The 16,178-nt window shown below is 45.6% G+C and overlaps 1 protein-coding gene across 1 annotated transcript in view; it reads left to right on the forward strand.

The window, feature by feature from the left end:
- SLC25A17 (solute carrier family 25 member 17) overlaps nt 1–16,178 on the forward strand; it is a 51,863-nt gene that overhangs the window by 20,312 nt on the left and 15,373 nt on the right. Inside the window, exons 2-6 of the mRNA XM_065406586.1 lie at nt 2,173–2,233; nt 5,527–5,593; nt 13,066–13,217; nt 14,275–14,391; nt 15,205–15,350. Of these exons, the coding sequence (XP_065262658.1) occupies nt 2,173–2,233; nt 5,527–5,593; nt 13,066–13,217; nt 14,275–14,391; nt 15,205–15,350 (543 nt within the window). The remainder of the gene's footprint in view (nt 1–2,172; nt 2,234–5,526; nt 5,594–13,065; nt 13,218–14,274; nt 14,392–15,204; nt 15,351–16,178) is intronic.

The raw sequence follows: 16,178 nt of genomic DNA on the forward strand, positions 1-16,178 counted from the left end.
AAGAAAGTGCAGAGTTACAGAAATTAACAGTGTAACAAAAGTCCTGAGATTCACCCCCATCCTAGTCTGATCTCACCCTTTCGAGAAGTGAGGTCTGCTAGTGTGCAGGCTGGGTGGAGTCCCTCCTTCTCTCTCTCCCCCCCCCTGCATCTCCAGCTTACATGTGACAGTGATACGCCCCCCTGCTCAGAGAAGGAACCCCCTTAAAATACAGTCCCTTTCTACTTTTGCCATTGTGTCCAGGGGAAGGCCTGGCCTACACCTAAAATGTAGGTCAACCTAGCTTCATTGCTCAGGGCTGCGAAATATTTCATGCCCCATGCAACATAGTTAGGTTTACGTAACTCCCACTGTAGATGCAGCTAGGTTGACAGAAGAATTCTTCCATTGACATAGCTACCGCCTCTTGAGGGGGTGGATTTACTACAGCAACAGAAAAACTCCTTCTGTTGCTGTATTATTGTCTACATTACCACAGCGTAGCAGCAGCGCTGCAGCTATGCTGCTGTAGCACCTGTAGTGTAGACATCCCCTGGAAAGCTGCAGGTCCACCAGTCATGCTGACGATGTGGATAATCTGTTCTGCAGAGTTGGGCTAGCAGTTGAGAGACAATTTAAAGTTGATGACTCTATCTCTGTGATAGTCCTTCAGCTAAGTGTCAAGCACCTTCCCTGGGCAGGACAGCTGACTGGAATACATAACTTTGCCATGGACAAGATTAGATAGGAGTTCAGCACATAATACAAAACTGAGTGCACAGAATAACCCAGACATACCAACTCTCTTTCACACAAGGCAAAAAACATTTTCTTGGCTTACCTCAGAGCCACATTATAGAAATAAAATTAAAAAAAAAAAATCACTGTTGCTATCATTTGGATTCAAGTTGCTATCACTTGGATTCAAGTGGGAATTTCTGCTTTCTTCCTTGTTGCTTCATTGTTTACAGATCATCTGTGAGCTATGAGGCTGAAGCTGAAGAAGAAGATACTTACAGGCAACTTTATGAGAGGCTCAACCAGGTTGGGGCCCCATTGTGCTAGGTGCTGAACAGTAAAAGACTGCTCCATTCTAAAGAGCTTACAGTTTTAAAAGTAAGATTCAACAGGGTGGTGAGGCAAATAGTGGAGGGAGGAGCCATATTTACATATTGCCATATTTACAGGCATGGGAGAAAAATTAACAGAAAAGTTAGCAGGTGCTTAGCACCCAAGCCCCCCTCTTCCCACCCACCAGCTGCCCCCCTGCCAATTAACTTCTCCCCCTCCCTCCTAGGGTGGGGGTGGAGGCTTGGGGGAAGAGGTGGAGTTAGGGGCGTGGCCTGGGCTGAGCCAGGGTTTAGCACCCCTGGGGAAAATTAGAAACCGGTGCCTGTGTTTACAGGATCCAACGGCTGTGCTGCACACGGAGTAGAAAATATTGGCCAAGATTTCACCCTCTATATCTAATTAAAACTACATGGTGAATTTTATGGAAGCAGACTGTAATTTCCTAAATTGGAATTTGGCTAAGCACTGGGATTGACTTGCAAAAACTGCATCTGAATTTTTAATGAGCATGAGAACTGCTATTTTGTCTCATTTAGAAGGCAGCACCTTCCATAAAACAATGGTCCCTTGTATTGTGCTCTAGGGCACTGTTTTGATCCTAATTTAGAGGGATGAATGCCATGTAATTTTAACATTGCTCCTTCATAAGCTTTTATCAGACTTGTATAGGTGGGGCAGAAGTGAGAATGGAGAAAAACTAGTGCTCTTTTATCTGCTTACTGACATCAGACTTCTAAAAACTTATGCTAAAGGAGAGTTTTGCAATCATTTCAGTTTATTTATAATTTGTTTAATCACATTTGAAAGTCTTTTCTCTAACCCGGTGACTAAAAGTGTCCAGTTGTCATTGGTATCTGTGGGGTTCATTTTCTTTTTCTGTTAAATTTTGATATGCATATTACTCTTTACCTTTATTCAGCAAATTTTGATTTTGGGTGGGAACAGAATTTACAGGGGTAAACAAAAGGTCATTGTTAAGCAGTTTTTAAACAAAGAATATAGTTTAGTTCTTGATTATGTGGAGTAATTTTGCTGAGAAACTTGTAATGATTGTTTATGTAACTCATTACAGACAGATAGATATAAAAAAAAATGCTAATTAACTGTTCTATCATTTTTCAGGGCAGTGTGACTGCAATGACAGTATTTTTTCCTTTGGATACAGCTAGACTTAGACTTCAGGGTAAGTGTGTAAACACCAGTGTTTTTGTGACTCCTGTCTTTGTTTCCATTTCCTTTTAGCCTCGGCACTTCTGGGAGTAGTTGCATGGGGATTGTGATGGGGTGCACTCACCTCTTGTGAGTGCCTCCTGTCACCTGGGTATGATCCTGTACTCTTTCTGCTCCTGGTGCCCTGTCAGCTGTTGCAGGGCAGGTCTTCAGTGGCTCAGTCCTCCGTTCACGTCACAGTCTAAAATGGATGAACACCTTCTGGGGTATCAAGCATCCATTCTTGCTGCCCCAACCATCCAGTCAGATCATCTCTTAAGTTCAGTCCCCTTCTGGAGTAACAAAGTCCCACTAATGGTTGGCTCTCTCCAGGGTCTTCAGCCCCAACTCATAAGAACAGTTATGCCATAGGTCCGTCTAGCCCAGTGTCCCATCTTCCGATAGTCGCCAATACCATGTGCCCCTGTGACAGGGTTGGGACTCACCACCGCGGCGCCTCCCGCTGGCACATCCGGGAATTAGCTCTGTCCTTTGCGGGGTGCCCTCTGCCGGTGGTGTCCCATCCGTCGTCTGCCCTCTGTTGGTGTCCGGACCCGCATTGCTTCCCGCTCGACGGCATCCTTTTCAGGACACTGCCCTCCGGCAGTGCCCACTGCTCTGGTCTCACCCCCTTCCAGGAGTCTGGTGTTATCAGCAGTCCTCCGGCTGCACCTGTTCTAGTAGCCAGCTGCAGCCTCAAAGTCTAGCCCCTTTGTCACAGGGGCCTGCCACAGCCTGTATCAGGCCATGCCCCTCCTCAACCCAGTGTAGTACAAGGGGGAAGGGGGGGGGACCCAGGCCCACCCGCTATTCTGGGTCCCGACCCAGGGACCCTCTAGCGGCAGCCTCCCTTCCCTCCTTCTCTCCCCTTGTCAGACTTTGTCCCTGGGCCACTTCCCCTTTGGCCCTGTGCACCTGCTCTGCCCTTTGTAGCAAGGCCTGCAGTTTTCCTTGGCTGGAGCTCCCCAGCTCCTTCTGCCCTTCCCCAGCACTGCTCTGTCCAAGGTGCTGGCCCCCTGCTACAGAGACAGACCTTCCCCCACAAAGGTCTGGGACAGACTGCCTACTCCTCTCCTAGGTAGCCTTTATATAGGGCCTAGCCTAGCCCTGATTGGCTCTAATCAGTAGACCCCTCTCTAATTGGCTGCCGGCCTGCGCAGTCGCTCTGGCCTACTCTAGCCCTCTCTCTCATGGGGGTGGGGCAGCTGCCCCACCACAGCCCCATAGGGAATGAACAGAAAGGGTAATTATCAAGTGATCCATTCCCAGCTTCTCTGAGCCCTTCTCAGGGCTTAGGCCATTTCCCCAGGGACCCAGGCCCGCCCACTACTCCAGGTCCCAAGCCAGGGACCCTATAAACAGCAGCCTTGTACTGCTTCCATTAATAGTTGCTGCTGCTGTATTCCCTGGGCTGCTTCCCACTGAGTCCCATCACCTTCGCCCATTACCTTAGCGTTACAGTCTTTGGGTTCTCTCTGTCGTATCCCTGCTTGAGCAGGGTCTTTCCCAGGACTCCTTCCTAGAGAGTCTCTTTGTCTTCCAGTCCTTCCTCACCCTTCTGGTCCCAGCTAGCAACTGACCTGCTCAGGCCCTGCAGCCTTTCTAGGCAGCCCTGGGGGACCCACTTTCACTGCTCCTTTCCTGAGGCAGGGTGTGTTAGGACTGCGAGGCCTCCAGCAGGGGTCCTCAAAGGGCCTGGCACACCCCCATCATAGGGATCTCCTCTGTGTAAACAAGGATCTTTCCTTTTATTCCTTCCTCATCACCAGCAACATTCTTCTAGTTGAGGCTGATTCTCCCTTTAGGAACAGCACTGACTTACTCTTTAATTAGTTGAAAAGTCATTGCTGTGTGACTTATGGCTCAGATTTGAATGTCTGAAGTCTGGTCTACATTACAGACCTATATTGGAATAACTTTGTTGCTCAGGGGTGTGAAAAATCCACACTCCTGAGTGACGTAGTTATATCGACCTAACCCCCCGTGTAGACAGCACTGCTTCTCCCATCGACGTAGCTACCGCCTCTCAGGGAAGTGGATTAACTACACCAATGGGAGAACAGTCTCTCCCGTCAACTTAGAGCATCTTCATTAAAGTGCTATAGCAGCTGCGCTGATGCAGCATTTTAAGTGTAGACTTGTCCTAAGTACATCTCTCTAGGAATATTCTCAGATTTAGAAGAGGTGATCAAAATTGAGAGTTAGAGAGAAACTGCCCAGGATTGCATTAGTTTCGTGCAGCTGGTCTTGCCAGCCCGTCGGAACAACACTATGTGCAGGAGTAAAACCAGCACGTTCTTGCCTAAGGCATTGTGCCACAGGGGAATTTAAAAGCACAGAGTGAGACCGAAATTGGGAGTAAAAATATCCCATGTTTCCCAAAATTAAACTTTAAACTCCTGAACAGCCCTGGGTAGTCAAGCCTGGGTATTTCCTACTTATAAACTACAGAACCAGAAGGCATCTGATATTGTGGCTAAAGCTTTATTAAGAACTGGGATGAGATCATTTGACAAATCTTCAGAGATATATGCTTGAATTAGCCTCATAATACTGTACAGCAATCCTCAGCTCTTAGAAAACTAGGCTTTTTCCCAATGCACGGTCACCTGTAAACTGGCTGTAAGAGGCAGGTTTATTAGGGTCTGGGGGTCAGGGAATGTTTATGACAGTGAAGCAGGGAAGTGAGCCCCATCTCTGATTCATGGTCCAATTATCAGATCAGGAATTAACAAAAGTTAAGGGGCAGCTGCCCAGGGGGCACATCTCAGGGCTTCTCTCCACTTACCAGGGGATCGAGGTGCAGTGATCAATCCATGGGGGTCGATTTAGCGAGTCTAGTGAAGACCCACTAAATCGACTGCTGATTGCTCTCCCGTACTCCACCGGAATGAGAAGCATAAGGTAAGTTGACAGGAGCGTTTCTCCCATCAACCCAGTGCGGTGTAGACACCGGAAGAAGTCGACCTAAGCTATGTCGACTAGAGCTACATTATTCACATAACTGGAGTTGCGTAACTTAGGTCGACTGAGCCCTGTAGTGTAGACCTGCCCTTAGTGTTGTTGGGGAGTGAACAAATAAGGAGGCAGGAAACCTTAAATATCAAGTGGAAAGAGAGAGATGCTTTCAGGGGTGGCTAGGGAGCTGGGAGAAAGCAGTCATTTGTGGAGAAGGCGAAATTGGCAGTTTTAGAGGAATAAGGAGCTGATGATGAGTACTTTCAACTTTTAAAGTGCTAAACATTAGATCTGTCTTTTGTCTTCCAGTTGATGAGAAACGCAAGTCCAAGACAACTCACACAGTGCTACTGGAGATAATCAAAGAAGAAGGCCTGTAAGTACAGATGTTCACAATTATCTTGATAAAAGTAAACGTTCAGAAGTGCTGGGCATGTGCATCCAGTGAGCCTCCATATATCTGGATATACTACTCTCCATATATCAGTCTCTTCATTTGTCTGGATTCTCTGGGGCATCAGTTTCTAATCATACAGGTGCAGTCTCCTTTTAGATAACCTAGCCACCTTGAATAATAGGCTGTTTTGGGATATGCTTTCCAGTCAAAGGTTCATTCTTTCTTCTCCCCCACCACCTGGAGAACCCCACAAACGGCTGTTTGGACCCAGGATGGAGAATTAGGATCCTGTGTAGCAGAAGTTAACCTTCATGACCTTGCACAGAGCTATGCTGTAGGAGTTGCATGCCTGACCGCAGAACCTTGTTGAAAAGTACTGACTGACAAGTAGGTGTGTATGTAACCCTCCCTTGGAGCGCTTACTCCAAGAATTCCTGGTATTTTACACTAGAGTAGAGTTGTCAATCCTAGCCAGGTTCCAGTTTGCCTAATAACATTTTGCCTTTTTCAGACTTTACCCATGCAGTTACAATTGGTGAAACTAGGAGTTTGTCTACACTTAAAACTCCCATTGACATAGGTAATCTACCTCCCAAAGAGGCAGTAGTTAGGTTGATTGAAGAATTCTGTTGACCTAGCGCTGACTACACCGCTTATGGGTGAGGATTTTTCGCATCCCTGGCAGACTTATTTTTCCAGTGTAGACCAGGCCTAGGTTAAACACTTTCCCTACCCCCTAAAAATAGAAGAGGAGTGAAAGAGGAATACACTGACATGGATGGCATGATTTTGTGAGCTGAGAATCATGCAGGATCAACAATAAAATGTGTGTAAGGCTCTGGGAAAGCAAATGCCAAAAAGTAAGAGTGAGCATGGGGAGGAAAAAACACTTGTAAACTATATTTCCATTATCTACTCTGAGGAATTTATAGAAAGTATAAACAGCTACAGAAATCAAGGAGCCCACAATAAGAGAGAGATTTGAGGATGTAATAGTTGGATTTGAAAGACTGTAAAAATGAGACTTCGTACACCTACAGCAAAATTGAAAATCCAAGTTCTTCGAATGCTTGCACATGTCCATTTCACTTCAAGTGTGTGTGTGCCAGTGCACCCAAGGCAGTCAATTTTTTCCCCATATTGATATCTGTCAGGGTGGTGCATGCGCTCTCAGCAAGCTTCGCTGTGAGCCTAAGGTACAAAGGGCAGAGCTGCCTCAATCCTCCTCAGTTCCTTCTCACCATGGTAGTTGGAATGTGTGTGCTCATCACACCTTTCCCTTTCTCTTATGAGATAATGTTTTCTAAAAATTATTATTGTTCATAGTTTTAGTTAGTGTACTTGCTTTTGGCAAATTTTTGCTTGTTTTTGTTGGAGCTTTTCAAGCTCTGTCCTGGGGCATGCCTAAGTCCCCAGGGTTTAAGTGCTTTTCTGGCTGTAACAAGTCTATGCTAGTCAGAAATCCTCACTCCCATTGTTTAGGGTTTGAGGGGAGGACCTATTAGGTATAGGTGCCCTATCTGCAAGGGTTTGAGTCTAGGGAAGTGTAGTGAGGCGGTGTGGTTCCTTGCTGCCCTGGAGAGAGACGAGTCCTTCCGGACACCAGAGTGGACGGAGCCAGGGAACTCTGAGCCCGCCCCCCAGAGGGTCAGGCGTTGCCTTGGAAGTATAAAGGCCCAACCTCAGGGCTCACTGAGAGAGCAGCTGCCGGGGAGGCCAGATGCCTCCGGCCTAGCTCGCAATTGGGAAACCCCAGTGGCCTGCAGTAAACTCGAGGACTGGCCCGACCTGCCCTACGCCAGCTACCTGGAAGAGTTGCCGAGCCTGCCCTGTGCCAGCTACCAGAAGGAGTTGCCGAGTCTACGCCTTTCCAGCTATCCCGAGGAACCCATGGTGCTGGACCCCCCTGAGGACACCACCCTGACCCAGGTACCTCAAGAGGGGGAGTCTGGAAGTAGCCCGGGGGCAGCCGACCCTAGTCTGGCTGCAGCACTGCCAGAACCCATGTCAGTGTATTGCGGCCAGGATCCCCACGGACACAGCAGCGGGTCTTCTGCTGCTGCTAGGACCCCGGGCTGGGACGCAGTGGAGTGGGAGGGCCTGCATCCCCCCTGCCACCCAACTCGCGGGTGGCAATCTCCCCCTCTCCCAGGCCCTTTGGAACCAAGGGCCTGGGCCTACTGTTTATATACTGTTGTTGCTCAGCCTCTACCTGAGGGCCTGAGGGCCTGACTCACCATTGCCCTGCCCTGACCTAGGGCCTGGGCTTACTGTGGCCGCAGAGTACGACTCCTGCAGCTGCACTAATTCCCCGCAAGACCTATTCCCCAATTTAGTGAGGTGGTGTGGGTCCCCACCGCCCCAGAGAGAGACGAGCCCCGGCTCACTTCTCTACAGGAAGTAAGACTTCGACACCTCTTCATGGAAACTGCTTTATGCCTCCACTGGAACCCAGCCACTCGGTACACAGGGGTTCAGACTTAATCCATCCAGGACTGCACTACTAGATTGGCAGTATCACCTCGCCAGAGAAAAGATGCCACTCTCCTTTTCTGGTACTGCACAAATGGCAGAAGAAATCAGACAGTTCGCGTTCTTCTAGCTAGAAAAGCCCTCTTCGTTCATGAGGGCTAGGACCGCAACGACGTCACACAGGAAAAAGGTGGGAACTGAGGTTAGATCTCCAGGCCCAGCTAGGCAACTCCCTGGTATCACAGACTTGACTAGCAATGTAGAGTTGTTGTATCCAGCACCACCTTTGGTACCATGGAGACTGACTGCGTTGTTAGGATCTTCTGCAGCATTAACTTAATTTTCAGTGAATGCTTTGGGGCATCTCTCCCTCTTGGTACAGATGACACCTGAGGGACCTCCTTTGCTTCTTGGTTCCAGACTCACCTTTGCTGCAAGACATTGAGGTACGGGCATTGCCCATTCATGCAATGCAAGCTTTGGTACCTGTTTCATCCGTGGCACCATGAGGGGCTACGCAGTTTTTGGTACCATTGTGGTGGAACTGGGAGGTGGTGAGGGCTAGCACCTATGTAATGGACATATTACAAGGGTTGATGTATGTTTCTGGCCCCCAATGTTTTCTGCCCCCATACTATCTTGCGAAGGCCAGAGTAGGATCTGGAGGAGGGTCTGGAATGGTTGTGTTGGTGCATGGGTTCAGGTTTGCCGCCAGGGAGCAGGTAGCAACAACTCTCCTCTCCTCTTCTTCTTTTACATTGTCTGGGATTAGTGTGCAGGGACCACACAGGGCTGGCTGGGAGAGATGGTCACTCGTGAGTCCCTAGTCCAGCCCAGTCTGACCGTCCAGCCATTGCTGATAGAGATACCCAGTCCAGGGAGAGCAGGTGTGTGTGTGCCAGCCACTGAGGAACTGGTATAGGAATTGCTGGGATGCCCCATCCCATCCTGGAGCTGGCTACTCCCTCCCTCTGAGTCTTAGTAACTCCCCTTGCTTCCCCTCCTATCCCTCTCTGCTCCCCAATTCACAGCAAGCTTCTGCCTTCCAATCGATACTGATGGTAGCCAAAAGCTGTGCTGTTTAGCAGCGAAGACAAACAGTACCATCAGCAAGAAAGCTGCTAATGCTTCCCCTGTTACCATCTACTTCTTGTCCTTCCTGGTCCCAATGTCCTGCTGCATTGCCTGGTACTGCACCACCTTGGCTTTCTGATTATACTTACTCCTCCCTGGAGTCGAAGGTGGGATCATACATTACAGGAGGTCTCAGATTTCCCTTTCTGCTAGTTGAGGTCTTGGCACTGGCATTCTCACTGGACCAGGTCCAGGTATAGGATGCTTTGGGGTTGGTCTCTGATACCATATCAGATCCAGTAATGGCTTTTTTGGAATCCTCAGGGTGTCCCTCCAGACACTAGGTCCTCATCTCCTGCACCTGCTACTACTAAGTCTCTGTCCAGGCACTCTATCTATTTCCAATCCCAGTACCCGGTAAATGGTGGAACTTAAATCTCCAGTGTCTGGGCCATGTGGTAAGGAGGTTCAGCAGGCATCAGAACAGGTTGATACTGCGATGTCCTCACTGAACACTTTCTCACCTTCTCCTAATGAAGCCACTGTCTCTGACTTGTCCTCCCTGGTTCCTGACAATTAGTAGATCTATAAGGATGCTCCTTGGTTAACTCCCCAGGAAATGGAGTGTTCCTTTAAATTCAAAACATGCTTTTAAATAGCAGAAAGCCATCCACCAAATGCACTTACCTCATGAATAGGCCCTGAGAAAATCATGGCTTTTTTTTTTAAATTCATGGCAGTGTAATGGTAAAATATAGAATTTTGTGGCATATGCATGACTGCCAAGTCCCCTCCAAACTGCTGTGATTTTTTCCAACAGCAGGGAGTTGGAAACGAGCATCCATGTGCACCAGTCTTGTGCTCTGTGCGGCTCCTAACATGCGGCAGCATCATCATGTCAGAACAATAGTTTGTGGGAGGGACTCAGGAGCTGGTTTATGTGACATACAGTAGCCAGTGCAGCTACTACCCAGAACACACTACAAGCCATACCAATCACAAGACTGGCTTGCATGAATGCCCACTTCTACCTCTCTGCTGTTGGGAAAATAGTGATATTGGACTAATTTAGCATTTTCTGCACAGTTCATGAAATTGGAATTTTCACAGGACCCTGCTCATGAAATGGAGAAGATTCTCTGTGTGGTCCAACAGAAGGGCATCCCTCCCTTGCAGGCTTCCATATATTTTCTTCTGGATTATCTGCTTCACCTAACAGAAAATAACTCTGTCGGTTCCCTGAGAGTTCACTTGGTGGCTGTTTCCGTATTCCATTCTCCTATAGAAGGAAGATCTGTTTTTTCTAACCTTACTACTGTTAGATTCTTGAAAGGGTTGGACAGGGTCTTCCCATCTGTAAGAGATCCCACACCATCATAGGATCTAAAATTGATTTTGTCAGCTTTAATGGGACCTCCCCTCCCCCTTTTAAGCCTATGACTAGTTGCTCTTTTTCTCATCTCTCAATGAAGGTAGTGTTCCTGGTGGCTATTACTTTGGCTAGTAGCACAACAGAATTTCAGGCTTTAGTTGCTGATCCTCCATCTCCCATATGGTGTTCTATACATGTAAGGTCTGGTTACATTCACACCCTACATTTCTAACTAAAGTGGTGTCAGATTTTCACCTAAATCAGTCTATATACTTACCAACCTTTTTTCCAAAGCCTCACTCTCATAAAGATGAGGAAAAACTCCATACTTTGGACATCCGCAGGGCATTAGTTTATCTGGACAGGACTAAGCAGTTTAGAGTGTCCCGTCAATTATTCATCTCCTTTGCTGACAGATGAAGGGTCAACTCATTTCTCCTCGGAGAGTTTCCTCCTGGATTTCTTCCTGTATTCTACTGTGCTATGATATCACTAAGTTTTCTACACCTGAGAGAGTTTCAGCACACTGCAAGCAGCATCAGCTGCTTTCTTAACCAACAGTGACATTTGCAAGGCTGCAACTAGGTCATCTGTTCATATCTTCACTAGTCATTATGCTGTCTCCCAAGCCTCAAAAGATGATGCTAGATTTGTGAGAGTTGTGTTGCAGTCCTTGTTCAGCTAGACTCCGATACCCTCCTTGATCTCATACTGTTTGTGAGTCACCTGGAATGGACATGTGCAAACACTTGAAGAAAAAAAATTATATACCTGTTCTGTAACTTGTTCTTCAAGATAAATTGCATGTGTCCATTCCATGACCCAGCCTCCTTCCCTCTTACATCGGAGTCAAAAATATGGGCTGCTGGCGTGTAGGAATTTGGGATGGGCTCTGCCCCTTATACCCTTAGCTGGCACCACAAGCATATGGAGGGCACGTATACTGCCCTAATGGGTACTGCTATGGGAGAAAAAAATCTCCGACACTGGCATGCACCACCTGAAGTGTAATGGCTATGTGCTTCACATATTGAAGAACAACAGTTACCAAACAGGTACGTAACTGTTTTTTTCCTGGCAATGGGAAACTTATTGATTTCCCTCAAGACACTTAAGAGCCCTAGATAAAGCTAGTTTTGGAGAAATGGGTGGGACAACTGGAAAAACAATAAAAGGTGCAAGATCCCAAGCATACTGTGGGTGTTAGTTGGCAAAGGCTCCTCTCACGCTATACAAATATTTGTGGTAGTGGAATTTGTTTTTTAAAAACCGGTTTCGCTAACACAAGTTTTCTTCTTAGGCCTTTGTCTGCACCAGGAAAACACTGTTCTTAACGTGTCAAAAACTGCTTTATCCATTTCCTCTCACTCCCACCTTTCTCAAATGACATTGAAAACAGTTTTCTGCTGGTGTGGTCTAGTTCATCTTGCTGATGTGAACTAGATGAGACAAGTTCAACACCTGGATAAAATTCAGAACAGTAACTTGGACTTTACTCTTATCACCAGAACAGGTTTGGATTGAGGGTACTGGTAACTTGAGCCACTAAAATAAACTGATTTTTCTTATCTTCGATGTTTGCTATTTTGCACTTCTGGAGGTTTCTTCTGAAAAAATATTTGTAATCAGATCATCGGAAGTATCTCTGATTTTTATGAAGACTTTGGGGGTTTATTTTGTTTTTAAATAGAGTATATGGTTCATATAAGGTGTATATATATTTTTCCTGAGATAGAGGGGACCAGAAACATGCAAGAGTTGGTTTTTCCTTCTCCGTCTTCTCTTTCTCCCCACCAGTAACTGTACTACTGATAGTTAATCATGGAAGCCTGTAACTTTAGAAACTTAACTCTTCGTACTTTCCCAACTAAACGGGGGAATGTTGATACGTACAATTTGAAGATACACCGACTATAGATTTCCCGAGTCTGTTTCTCTTTTCACTTATACCAGCCTTTGTAACTCCACTTATTTCAGTGGAATTACTCATGAGTGTTATCAGTATAAGCAAAGAATTGAGTGCTTTATTTTAACCAGTAATAGAGTTAAGAATTATATTGAGTCAGTGTGATTGTTACTGGTTGGAAATTGTCTCAATATAATGGTATTATATATAGTGCCAGCTGTGTGAATCTTCCCACAAACATACAAAGAAAATTAAATAAACGCAATTTTTAAAAAATGTGTGCTGTCCCTGGCAAAGAGTAGATGTTGTTTTCTATCCCAAAGGTACAGTATTTCAGTAGCATATAAAAAATTCCTCTATTGATGGATTTGCAAAACACTTTGGGATCCTTGTGGATGAAAGCCACTGTATAACTCCTTCTTGGGTCCACAACTCTGTTCTCTGTGGATCTGTTTAACCAATGGCTTCCAGTATGTTTTTTCTCTTTGGAGGCCTGATCCAAAGTCTGTTGAAACCACTGGAAAAATTCACATTGACTTCAGTGAGCTTTGGGTCAGATCCCAGATGCTTTAAATTTATAATGGTAGTTTTCTGACCCTTACTTTGCCTGTTGTTTTTTCTCCTCAGCCTGGCACCGTATCGAGGGTGGTTCCCTGTTATTTCCAGCCTCTGCTGCTCCAATTTTGTCTATTTTTATACATTTAACAGTCTCAGAGCTCTCTGGGTCAAAGGCCAACATTCAACCACAGGAAAAGATTTGGTCCTGGGGTTTGTTGCAGGTAATGGAACCTATAAGGCATGATGACATAGTGTGTCATAACATGAGATTCTGTGAAACTCAGATTTTTAACCAAATTACATAATGACCTCCTTGCTTTATGAAGCCCATTGGAGGTCATGTTGCCTGGGTGTTTTGTATTTTGTATCTTATAGAGAACCGCTTCATATTATGGCTCTCTTTATTTGTCATGCATATTTATTCTAGGTCTTCTACCACCCCACATTCTCTGTGTGCGTGGGGTGGGTGTATATATACACACACAATTATAAAATGATTTCTGTTGAACGCTCGGACAAAAAAAAAAATCCGATATTGAGCCATTTTCTCTATGTAATGTACCCATTACCATGGTACTTAGATGCCATTATCTTCCAGGACAGATCAAAGTGGGAGTAGATTTCCTACTGATATTAGAGTTCTTTGTTAAAGAAGATTTTTGCAATTTTGCAGTATTTTGAATAACTGAATCTTCTTTAACTAGGTGTTGAATCAGTAGCTTTTACCACCATCATTGAATCATGTGGAGTAGAACTTCCAGCAGATATCTAACGGATGAGAGGTCTTCCTTTGCAGGCAACAAAACTAGATTGGAAGAGTTTTAACAAAACTTGTCAGGTTTCTAAAAATTCCCAAAGCTGTAAACAACATGACTTCTCTTATAACTGAGTCTAGCTGGATGGTGACTAATAGATATGCTTTTCAACATGTTGGGCCAAATTCATCCCTGAAGTAACCCCATTGAAGACTGTCTTGGAATTTGCTTGACCTAAGGAACCTTTAATTAGTTGTTGAAAAACCCATTGTTTTGACCTCTTTGGCCTCATTGGAGAAACTACAGAAATAATTTTAGTTAGAAGTTATGTAGTTACCTTTGCTGTGTGTTGATCTTTTTTAAAATTCCTGCTATGTAGTTTTCTATACTATGTGAATTACTACTGAATTAGTTTGTACATTGAAATTAAAGAAGGAAAAAATGTAGAAAGACATACCCATTGTTTCTGTTTTACTTTTGTTAAGATTTATTTTCTTCTCCTCGTGGGGTGCTTTTGTATTAGGTGTCGTGAACGTACTCTTGACCACTCCACTCTGGGTCGTTAACACACGACTGAAACTGCAGGGAGCAAAGTTTAGAAATGAAGATATTGTACCAACCAACTACAAGGGCATTGTGGGTAAGCACCTGGTGAAGTCATTTTTCTCAGTGAATTTCATGTTTGTGAAAAAGATTGGATTGATGGCTCTGAAGACCAAAGACCCTTATCCACAGTAGCATAAGTCTCCCACCCTCCTTGTATGTGTGCACGGTGCCCATCGTTGATCCTGAAGAGGGCCCCACCTAAGGGAGGAGGATTGTACAGTCTTCCTGACCCATTCAGTTCTTGAACTTTTTTGTAGAAACTGGCAAGGAAGCCAACTTTTGCCAGTTCTGGTTGTAGCTGTTAGGGTTGTGGACACTTATTCTGCTAGGCCCACAAACTGATTTCATGTAGGTTATTGACTAGCCAATGAGGTAACAGTGGCTTCCAGTCATCACTGAACTGGACTAAAGTTTGAACTGTCAGTCTAGAAATATGAGACTTTATTTACCATCGTTAATCTCCTGAGCTATCCAGTCCTCCAAACTGTCTCCATTTTTTGAAATAGGCCTCAGTGCTCTATTCCTGTATAGCTCCTACATAGTAAATGTTCTGTTGGTGGAGGGAGGATATACATCCCATGATTCCGGAGGGGAGTGGGGGGGTTCTTGCTGCCTGAGAACTCCAGAGAGTGACCTTATGATCATGACCCAGTGCTGCTGACTGTTCATTAGTTTAAAAGGCAAAAGAAGAAGTGTATCACAGGGAGCAGTGGGTCCAGGCTGCTGAGATGACCCGTACACAGTGGAGGATGATATTCAAAATGTAGAATTAATCATACCCTTTGCAATCAGAATGTCACTCTGTATGTTAAGTATTCCTGTTGCTTCGCTCCACTTTCCACATCAGATGCCTTTCATCAGATAATACGGGATGAAGGAGTCTTGGCTTTGTGGAATGGTACTTTTCCCTCCTTGCTGCTGGTCTTCAATCCTGCCATACAGTTCATGTTCTATGAAGGGTTTAAACGAAAGCTTTTGAAGACACGACTGCAGGTGAGAGTAATAGATTTTTGAGATCAGAAGAAACTGTTATGATTATCTAGTGCAGCGGTTCTCCAACTGTGGGTCAGGACCTCAGAGTGGGTCGCGACCCTGTTTTAATGGGGTCGCCAGTGCTGGCGTTAGACTTGCTGGGGCTCAGGGCTGAAACCAAAATCTGAGCCACATCCTATCCCCAAGGGCTGAAGCCCTCAAGCTTCAGCGCCCCCCAGGATGGCAGGTCTTGGGCTTTTGCCTTGGTCCCCCAGCCTGGGGTTGTGGGGCTCAGGCTTCAGTCCCCCCTCCCGGGGTCGTGTAGTAATTTTTGTTGTCAGAAGGGGGTCAGGGTGCAATGACGTTTGAGAAATCCTGATCTAGTGTAACCTCCTGTATATCACAGACCATACAACCTCAACTACTAGCTTCTTGATGAAGCCCATAACTTCTGTTTGAGTTATAGTTTATCTTTTAGAGAGAGCGTCATTCCTGATTTCAAATGACGGCGAATCAACTGCATCCCTAAGGAAGTTGTTCCAGTAATTCATTCCCCTCAGTTTAAAAAAAAATTAAATTAATACTTATTTCTAGTCTGAATTTGTCTTGCTTTAGCTTCCAACTATTGATCTTAGTATGCCTTTCTCTGCTAGATTTAAGTTCTATTGTCAGAAATCTTTTCCTTATGTGGGTACTTGTAGACCATAATCAAGTCACCTCTTACTTTGTGTCACAGGAATACTTTGTGTATTCCCCCTCTGTGGTTCATGAAGGGCACCCTCTATTAGGATCCCGGCTCCCCAGCCATCACCTCTCTTGGGTGGAGACCCATGTCTCTCTCCCTCCTGA

This window comes from Emys orbicularis, chromosome 1, assembly GCF_028017835.1.
Source record: "Emys orbicularis isolate rEmyOrb1 chromosome 1, rEmyOrb1.hap1, whole genome shotgun sequence".
NCBI lineage: Eukaryota > Metazoa > Chordata > Testudines > Emydidae > Emys > Emys orbicularis.